A 10,385-nucleotide genomic window follows, 5' to 3' on the forward strand; every position below is an offset into this window, starting at 1 on the left:
GCCTTTTGAAGCCTTCCTTCTAGGGGTAAAATGATAACTAAACATACGAACATGCTTAATTTTTTTGAGAGGAAACATGTTTTTTCCCCTGGAAATGCACTTTGAAAAGGCAGGTATCTGGATCGGGCATTCTGTCAAGGTGCAGCACAAGGGACACGATGCTTCAATACAGAAACTTTAATAGGTAAACATATCTTGTAATGTTACAGTGGGGACGATACAAAGGGATGGTAGCCAGGTGCACTCCCATTCAGTATTCTTCCCCTTCTTCGGCCTCTGCTTCCACGGAATCCACACCCACCTCTTCATAATCTTTCTCTAGAGCTGCCAGGTCCTCCCGGGCCTCAGAGAACTCCCCTTCCTCCATGCCTTCCCCCACGTACCAGTGCACAAAGGCTCGCTTTGCGTACATGAGGTCAAACTTATGGTCCAGGCGGGCCCAGGCCTCAGCAATGGCGGTCGTGTTGCTCAGCATGCACACGGCCCGCTGCACCTTGGCCAGGTCACCCCCCGGGACGACAGTGGGGGGTTGGTAGTTGATGCCCACCTGTGAGAGAAAGGGAACATATGGCGATTATAATGTGGCCTCAGAAAAGATCGCTTTTTTTTTTTTTTAATTTTATTTATTTATCTGACAAAGCACACCTGTTGGGGGAGCAGCAGGCAGAAGAAGCAGACTCCCCGACGACCAGGGAGCCCAATGTGGAGCTCCGTCCCAGGACCCTGGGACCATGACCGGAGCCAAAGGCAGATGCTTAACCAACTAAGCCACCCAGACACTCCAGTAGCTTGCTTTTAAAAATGAGCTGTGGACCCAATTTAAATGAGCCCTGTATAACTGGTACTTTATTTTTTGACAGTACTGATAAGAATTTAACATCCTTTGTATGCTTTCAATTCTTAGATTTACCCACACAAGAGCACAAAGCTACATATAAGAACATTTTTATGTATTTAAAGTACTAATGGTGGGTGCCTGGGTTAAGCCTCTGCCTTTGGCTCAGGTCATGATCTCAGGGTTCTGGGATCAAGGCCCGCATCTAGCTCTGCTCAGTTGGGAGCCTGCTTCCCCCTCTCTCTCTCTGCCTGCCCCTCTGCCTACTTGTGATCTCTGTCTCTGTCAAATAAATAAATAAACTCTTTCAAGTACTAATGGCAAAACTGGAAACAAATGTCCATCATGGCAAACTAAATTTTTATAGACCTTTAGTGAAACACTGTGGTCATGAAAAAGAAAAGGAACTGTGTCTTGGCATATAAACATGTTCAAGGTGTGTGTGTATATATATATATATACACATATATATGTATATATATATATTTTTTTTTAAGATTTATTTATTTGACAGAGCAAGAGACTGGGAGAGAGGGAACACAGCAGAGGGAGTGGGAGAGAGAGAAGCAGGCTCCCCGTGGAGCAAGGAGCCTGATGTGAAGAGCTTGATCCCAGGACCCTGGCATCATGACCTTAGCCGAAGGCACACACTTAACGACTGAGCCACCCAGGCACCCCTCAAGGTATATTATATACTTGGCAAAAAGAAAAGCAAGTTGGTTACTATTGAGTATTTATGCTTAGAAATAACCCTAGGTATTTTTACTCTGGGGTAACAAAACAGGATAGAGCCATTGATGGCTAAGGGAACATCATTGTGCAGGAGGATAAACACCTGGGAGTGTGCTGAGGCAGTGTCTTGGTGAGCACATAGCAGTTAGCAGCACTAGGGACACAGCTAGTCTCCAGAATTGTTATGGGGAGAGACATGGGCCAGAACTTGACCAGGGGTATGGGTGTCCTCCCACAACTCTTAAGGCCAGGCCAGCTAGTCCCTCCCAAGTGGGAGCACCACCAATTCCCTGCTTTCTTTGGCTTGTGTGTACTGAGTCAACTCTGTCACTGACAAGAACTTGCATCCTTTGCTGCTATTGCTGGCCTCTCGACATCACCCAGAACACAAAAAATATAAATTCCTTTGAAAATACACAGAATGAAGAACAAAGCAAGCTCCAGGGAAGGGGAAGAGGACTTTAGCTTTTCAGCCTTATATAGTGTTTTAATATTTTGCTATATATATGCATTTTTATAATAAAAAACTAAACACATTTAAGCAGAGAATATTGTGTATCCCTGAGTAAATGGTTAGAGAACACAGAATGTAACTACACTCCAGCTGACAAAGAGCTTAGAGCAATAAGAATGCAATATAGTCCCTTTGAGGCTGGCCTGTCTTCTGTAGGAATAAAAGCTATGGCTTTTACTGAGCTTCACCTAGTAAAGCTATGGCTTTACTGAGCCTGGGTGGCTCAGTGGGTTAAGCTTCTGCCTTTGACTCAAGTCATGACCTCATGGGATAGAGCCCCACATGGGGCTTCTCTGCTCAGCAGGGAGCCTACTTCCCCCTCTCTCTCTGCCTGCCTCTCTGCTTATGTGATCTCTCTGTCAAATAAATAAATAAAATATTAAAAAAAAAAAAAAGAAAAGCTATGGCTTTCTGTAACTCCTCACAGACTGGCCTTCATGCTAGTTCACAGGAGCCAGAGATTCAGGAGAGAGAGCTTGGTCACAAGGCAACCCCCACAGTGCCTCCCAGGTGAAGCTGCCTTGGATATCCTTACCTTCTGAAGGTTACAGTGACTGAAAGAGAACTTCTTCCACCCAAGTCAAGAACTTGGCAGTTAGATGCGTGGAATAGATTTAAACTTTGACCTCTAATTCTAAGGTCTGCAAACTTCTCATGTAAGATTTGTGGCTATTTCCAGATTGGTGAAACCTGTCATAAAAAGTTTACCCTTTCCTATGAGTCACTTTAAATCCATCATTTTTATGCCATCAGAGATGATCTGACATCAAGGTATCTGACATAGAAAAAGTGGGGGCTGACAGGGCCAGACAGATTCAACTTCTGTGCAGTTACAGGTAAGCTACAGCCATTCCAAATGGGACCAGATGACATACATTTCTTCTACTTCTCATCATTTTCAATCTGAAATAACTGTAATGTACAGCTCTCTATACACCTTCAGAAATCATCAGGACGTACAAATAGGAGGGTCCACAGCTTTGTCAAGTGCAGAAACCCAAGGGTGAACAACCACTTTTAACTAAAAAGGACACAGAGTTCTCAAACCCAGGCACAGTAAGGCACTTAGCTGCATAATCACAATAGGTCTAGAGCCTGATAATCTGTTATTTGGCTTCTACAACATGTTCCCTTTTTCTTGGCAGACATTTCACTGTGACACTAAACAGAGTTGAAGGAACCACCTATTTATTATCAATGTGATACCACATATGACCCAGCATTCCCAGCATGGTTTGGAGAAACAAGAGTGAACTCGTCAACCCCTACAGTAAACACTGTGTAACCAATTTAAAATTCTGCTTACATTTCTGCAAGTTTTGCCTAAACTGCAGTGAATAGAGATGTCTGAAGTTAAGTAAAGTCTAAAAAACACTATTTCTAATACAAAACACCACAAACCTAAGCAAAAAGAGAAATGTGGAGAGACCAGATGTACAGTCAGACTGTCTCTGATGTGCTCTGCATCACTTGCTGCCCATGGGGCCTTTAAGATACTAACAGCTGTTCAGCTCAGTCTTTACACTGTAAGATGTCAGTAATACTACACTGGGAAACTTTATAGGGTGGTTCTAAGAAATAAGGATACATGAAGTAGTTGGTATGCCGTTAGCAAATTCCTAAACTTGTTTTCTTTGCAGCCTAGCTGCCATGGAACAGGGGTATTCTCCACAAAGGGCATGCTGTGCTGGGTCTGCCGTTGCTGACAGGTAAAAACCACTCTGCATCACCCAGTCCTACCTTAAATCCAGTCGGGCACCAATCCACAAATTGGATGGTGCGCTTGGTCTTGATGGTGGCGATGGCTGCGTTGACATCTTTCGGGACCACGTCCCCCCTGTACAACATGCAGCAGGCCATGTACTTGCCGTGCCGAGGGTCACACTTGACCATCTGGTTGGCTGGCTCGAAGCAGGCATTGGTGATCTCAGCCACGGACAGCTGCTCGTGGTAGGCCTTCTCGGCAGAGATGACCGGGGCGTACGTGGCCAGGGGAAAGTGGATGCGGGGGTACGGGACCAGGTTGGTCTGGAATTCCGTCAAGTCCACGTTCAGGGCCCCATCAAATCGCAGGGAGGCCGTGATGGAGGACACGATCTGCCCGATCAGACGATTGAGGTTGGTGTACGTGGGCCGCTCGATATCCAGGTTGCGCCGACATATGTCGTAGATGGCTTCGTTGTCCACCATGAAGGCACAGTCGGAATGCTCCAGGGTCGTGTGGGTGGTCAGGATGGAGTTGTAGGGCTCCACCACGGCCGTGGACACCTGGGGAGCTGGGTAAATGGCAAATTCCAGCTTGGACTTCTTGCCGTAGTCCACCGACAGCCGCTCCATGAGCAGAGACGCGAACCCAGAGCCGGTGCCGCCTCCGAAACTGTGGAAGATGAGGAAGCCCTGCAGCCCCGTGCACAGATCCGCCTGAGAGAAATCACAGACCGCGGGTCAGCGCCTGCAGAAGCCACACCGCCGACCTCCAGCGAGCCACGGTCACTCCTCTTTTCCTCTGCAGGACACTACGCGTTCGAATTGTCCACAGCGCACATGCGGGACACTCAGAAGCAAAGCAAGGCGGACGTTAAGATGGATGGATGATGGATACACGAAGCCCACCCGTGAAGGAAGACGGGGACTCAAGATTCTGGCCTGGGGTTTGGCCAGAGGGACCTTGAGGTCCCCATCCCCACCCGCCCTCCCGTCCAGGGCAACGTTCACAGGACGCCCTCTTACCAGTTTGCGGATCCGGTCCAGGACCAGGTCGACGATCTCCTTGCCGATGGTGTAGTGGCCTCTGGCGTAATTATTGGCTGCGTCCTCCTTCCCGGTGATCAGCTGCTCCGGGTGGAAGAGCTGCCTGTAGGTCCCCGTGCGCACTTCATCTACAAAGAGGATGCATGGGCCGCGTGTCTTTCAGGCCTGTTGTTAACTCACCAAGAGGGAGGGATTCGGGGACCCGCCGCATCTACCACGCACATGCTGGGCCTTGGGGGTCAGCAGTGTCAGTGTCTCACAGGAAATGTCTCTCTGTGATGTGCAGACCACAACTGCGATCTGTGGCCCTAGCAGGGAAAGTCAACTGGAGGTACAAAGTCCAATCTGACCGGTTCCCAAAGAAGGGAAAAAGCTCACACCTGCACACACACGATTATTTCTTCCCAGCTGTAGCTACAGCAACAGTGTGCCTAAGAAGCCCTTACACATTAGATAGTCACCAGGTCAGCGTGACTTCTGCCAGGCAGTCCCGACAGGGCACCCTAGGTGGCCTGCGGCCCACAGACTTCAGGCTGACATTCTTTCTCCTCCTGGGTGGCCATGAAAGGTGCGTCTCTTTGCAGCTCTCCCTGGCCACCACCTCAGGCTTCTCAGCTGGTGGATCCCAAGGAATGTTCTCTATTTACCTTCTGCCTAAGATACAGGTCAAGACCCTTGTGCACCAGCAGCGTTAACGAAGGACCCGTGACCGGGCACCCTGCACCCTGGTCTACACAACCACCTGCCTGGGTCTGAGAGGGCCTCGAGTGAATCTATTACCAGCCTCTTTTTCCTGGATATTAGGTTCTCCTGCATTAGGAGCCTCGGTGCCAAAGACACTTGAAGCACTCACCCTGTAGTTTGTCACCTAACACAGTCACAGGCATATACTCGTGTGTCCCATCCTTTCTGGGGAAGGATTCAAAGGAGCACAGGGGATGTGGGTGGGGCTTTAGGGAGATTCTCTCACTGTCCCAGGAAAGCTGCCCAAGTGCCCCAGTACCTACCGACCACGGTGGGTTCCAGGTCCACAAACACCGCCCTGGGCACATGCTTGCCAGCCCCAGTCTCGCTGAAGAACGTGTTGAAGGAGTCATCCCCACCGCCGATGGTTTTGTCACTTGGCATCTGACCGTCAGGCTGAATTCCATGTTCAAGGCAGTACAGTTCCCAGCAGGCATTGCCGATCTGGACACCTGCCTGCCCCACGTGGATAGAGATGCACTCGCGCTGGGAACCAGAACACAAACCTTGAGACCTTCTTGTTTTTTAGGCAATCGAGACTATATGGCATGCAAAACATAATAACATATATATATGCATATATATGTTTCAACATCTAAATCATTTACAAGCCTTTCCCAGAAGGCTTATGTGACCCTTTTGTCACTGTAAAAACTAAGGTGCTCTAAACCACCCTAGCTACTAAGTGCCAGACTTAGCCCCTATACAAAAGTGTTTGCGACCATATGTGTTCTGTCAATAATAAGCTCTGCATTGTCGCTAGTCATACTTCGTCTCTAAAGAACATTAGTTCTTGATGGTGTCCTGTCCAAAGACCCGGTAACAGGTAACATAGATTCAGGGAAGGACAAGTGGACTAGCACACAGGTTACCACAGCTCAGGTACCACTGGTCACTGTATGTGTGTCTTCTCTCTACCCATCTACATATATCCTCTATTTTTTTCCGTCTAGGTTTGTGTTCAGGGAGGCTGACCCATGTGGACTACATTAAAAGGGCTGATTTGCCCCTGGCTTCTTGGTTGCTTTAGCCAATGGCAGGCATCAGCAGGAGACAGGGAGGTTAGAGGACAGTGTGGTCAGGGTGCTCACTTCCTGGGTCCCTCCTGCCATACTTCCATGGGTTCCTTGAGTGTTTATCAAGGCCAGGAACTTCTAGCAGACAGTGCTTTTCATAAAGCTACCTTCTTAACTTCCAGTAACCGCTCCCTCATTTCACCTTCAAAGCTAGGAGTTAAAGACTACCAGACATCACAAGTGCTACAACATTGCACTGTCTGTTGGTGGTTTCCTTAGACCCTGCCCATAGCTTTATAGATAGTACCTTTTTAAAGATTTTCTTCAAAGTACATGTTTTGACTGCATCATACCTTTCCTGCCAGGAACCTAACTGCACAGTCATTAATCATTTGTTCTATTTTAGACATATTATCCTTACAAATACATAGAGGAAATCAAGTTAAATTCAAGGTGTCCTATGTACCCTAAATCCTTATGTACAATACACCAAGAACTTGAAGTCCTGTTTTCTATTACACAAACATCATATCTCAAGTTAGGGGCACAGAGATTCACACTATGCTGCAATCCCCCAAGAATCTATCCCAGAAGGAAGCATTCAATTCCAGAAAGAACTCCAATGACAAAGAACTCATTCCTTCAGAGAAGGAAGTCAACAACACTCTGGGAAGTCTTGGACTCCACCCAATCACACCATTTGCAAATCCATATTGTTCACTTTGCCTTACTTAAATCCAAGCAGCCTATACTTCACAGAATGCCTGACTTGGTTTTTCTACTCACTTGGCCCCACTATGACTGCAGTAAGCTCTGTATCCTGAGAAAATCCCTCAATTTCTTCTTTTATAAAATGGGGACTGACATGGGATACCATACCTAGGTGGCTCAGTCAGTTAAGTGGCTGCCTTTGGCTCAGGTCATGATCCCAGGGTCCTGGGATAGAGTCCTGCATCAGGCTCCTTGCTTGGCAGAGAGCCTGCTTCTCCCTCTGCCTGCCACTCCCCCTGCTTGTGCTCATCCATTCACTCTGACAAATACATTTAAAAAATCCTTAAAAAAGTGGCGGGGGGGAACCAATGTGCTAGGTGATCTCCAAGGCCACCTTCATCTGATTATCTAACCAATGAAACAAATCAAAAGCAGTCAGGAAATCATTCCTAGCTTTCTTTCTTTCTTTCTTTCTTTTTTTTAAAGATTTTATTTATTTATTTGACAGAGATCACAAGTAGGCAAAGAGGCAGGCAGAGAGAGAGGAGGAGAAGCAGGCTCCCTGCTGAGCAGAGAGCCCGAAGTGGGGTTCGATCCCAGGACCCTGGGATCATGACCTGAACTGAAGGCAGAGGCTTTAACCCACTGAGCCACCCAGGCGCCCCCATTCCTAGCTTTCAATAGAAAGCCATTATAAATTCATTGCCAACCTCAGCTGGATCATTAAAATCTTACATTTCTTTAGTCAGCTTTATCTCCTCACTGAAAAAAATTATTTGAAACTTCCAGTGTTCTTTTCAAGCTCCAGCCCAACTGCTCTCTTCATATTCTTACCAGATAACCTCGTTCCCTACTTACCCAGAAGCTTCAACTTCCAGCCAGCAAATGTGCAGAAGCTCTCCTCATTCCTTTACTTTACAATAAAACTATGTTTCCTCCTATCAATGATCTATTGTTTCTATTGATCCCCTACCCAGCAACAGTCCTCAAAGTTATCTGGAGTTGCCAGGCCACTGGAGATCCATATACCTGTTCAGGATACATGGAAATTAAAGCAATATCATAGTCGGGACTGCTAAGGTGACCAGTCCTTCTGATCATGTTCACAACTGCATTGATGGTGCATAATTAGAGGTGGGTAAAACTGCTGGCGCTTGAGCACAAATCAAGGTAGTGGCACCAAACTGTACCAGTGTTCGTTAGATTTCTCACATTTATGCACTCACAGTAAAAAGACAAAAAAAAGAAGATCAATTGGCCAATTTCATTTAAGAATGTTCATAATGAAGCAAAAATGATTATTGATTTTATAAAATCTCCAACCTTGGGGCACCTGGGTGGCTCAGTCAGTTAAGCGTCTCTTTTTAATTTTTAAGCAGATTTAAATTTTTTTTTTATTTTTTACTTTAATATTTTTAAAATATTTTATTTATTTGACAGAGAGAGCCACAGTAAGAGAGGGAACACAAGCAGAGTGGGAGAGGGAGAAGCACACTTCCCTCGGAGCAGGGAGCCAATCCCAGGACCCTGGGATCATGACTGAGCCCAAGACAGACACTTGACGACTGAACCACCCACGGTCCCCTATTTTATTTATTTTAAAAGATTTACTTATTTGTCAGAGAGAGAGCACACACACAAGCAGGGGGAGCAGTAGGCAGAGCAGGCAGAGGGAGAAGCAGGGAGATGGATGTAGGACTCAATCCCTAGACCTTGGGATCATGACCTGATCCAAAGGCAGCTACTTAACCATCTGAGACACCCAGGTGAGCCAAGCATCTGACTCTTTTTTTTTAAGATTTTATTTGAGAGAGAGATCACAAGTAGGCAGAGAGGCAGGCAGAGAGGGGGGGGGGTTAGCAGGCTCCCTGCTAAGCAGAGCACCTGATGTGGGGCTCAATCCCAGGACCCTGAGTCCATGACCTGAGCTGAAGGCAGAGACTTAGTCCTCTGAGTCACCCAGGCACCCCACTCCCCCAAAGTGTGTGACTCTTAATTTCTATTCAGGTAATGATCACAGGGTCCTGGGATCCAGTCCTGTGTTCATCAGGGAGTCGGCTTAAGGAGTCTCTCTCTCCCTCCCCCACCCCACCACCCCTCGCTCACATATTATCTCTCTCTAAAGTTAAATATATCTTTAAAAATAAAATCTCTATCCTCAAGAACTGTGACAAAATAGAAAATATTCATAAAGTACTTTTGTACCTACTAAAATACAGCTATCTTTGAGAAACGGCACTTGTGTGTTTTGAGTTGCCAACGGAACTGGCTGCTTTTCCCATGGAATGTTATTTTCCCACAAAGAGTTGACAAACTATGGCTATTCTGACTTGGATACTTGTAATTTATGTTAAAATGTGCTGCCTCAAAGTGAACAAATTAGTTTCTCGTTTTAAATTTCTAACATGACAAATGCTTATTGATGTAACCCACATAAAACAAAAGCTCCTTGGAGTCCTGGATCATTTGTAATACTGTAGGGATGTCCTGGGACCCGAAAATTTGAGAACCACTCTCCAGTCTTCAGAAGCCCAACAATGTGGCTGGTCTTCTCAGAGGCTGATTCGAGGCCACCCCAAAAACCCTGCTGCCAACCTGGCTCCATCAAGGCACAATTTCTGAGGCGCCACCCCACCTGCACCTGCCGGCCCTCCCCTCCCCCCAACCTCAGACACTCCCATGATGCAGGTCGCCGCTGCCCTTGAGGCCCACACACCCAGAAGACAAGCGAGAGGATGATGATCTGCTCGTCCCCTCAGCCCCGGACCTCCCGTGCGCACCCCAGTCCCTTCTTCAGCCGACGCCTGCCCCCCTGCCATGGAACCCTGGTCCCGGCGTCCGTCCTAGTCTTGCCCCTCCCTGTCGCCTCACGTGGCGGGCTTCGCCCACAGTGCAAGAGTGGCCGGGGTCCTGCCAATGGCAGGCCAGGCCCTGGGGTCTTACCATGGTGAGCTCAGCTGCTGCCCAACGCCACTACTCGACCTCAACTGCCGCCACAGATGCCACGCGCCCAACTGCCGCCACCGGACTGTGCACACTGCTGGGGATTGGCCCGCCGCTGCGCAGGCGCCAATTGGTCGTC

At 47.6% G+C, this 10,385-nt stretch overlaps 1 protein-coding gene across 1 annotated transcript; it reads right to left on the reverse strand.

Moving 5' to 3' along the window:
• Positions 1 to 162: 162 nt before the first annotated feature.
• Positions 163 to 10,384, reverse strand: LOC101675663 (tubulin alpha-3 chain). The gene is made up of 5 exons (XM_013051315.2): positions 10,247 to 10,384; positions 5,840 to 6,062; positions 4,812 to 4,960; positions 3,822 to 4,502; positions 163 to 547 (listed from the first exon to the last, which is right to left on the reverse strand). The coding sequence occupies exons 1-5, from the start codon at positions 10,247 to 10,249 to the stop codon at positions 251 to 253; spliced, it is 1,353 nt and encodes a 450-aa protein (XP_012906769.1). The 5' UTR covers positions 10,250 to 10,384; the 3' UTR covers positions 163 to 250.
• Between the last annotated feature and the right edge of the window lies 1 nt (position 10,385).

Source organism: Mustela putorius, unplaced genomic scaffold, assembly GCF_011764305.1.
Source record: "Mustela putorius furo isolate JIRA1106 unplaced genomic scaffold, ASM1176430v1.1 tig00003858_pilon_pilon_pilon, whole genome shotgun sequence".
Classification (NCBI taxonomy): Eukaryota; Metazoa; Chordata; class Mammalia; order Carnivora; family Mustelidae; genus Mustela; species Mustela putorius.

What these genes read in the sequence shown, in the direction of transcription:
- LOC101675663 (XM_013051315.2), bottom strand. An exon ending in CCTGGAACCCACCGTGGTCG is followed by an intron (nt 4,961 to 5,839) that starts GTAGGTACTGGG and finishes TCCTCTTTGTAG; the next exon opens with ATGAAGTGCGCACGGGGACC. An exon ending in GGTGCCCGACTGGATTTAAG is followed by an intron (nt 548 to 3,821) that starts GTAGGACTGGGT and finishes TTTCTCTCACAG; the next exon opens with GTGGGCATCAACTACCAACC.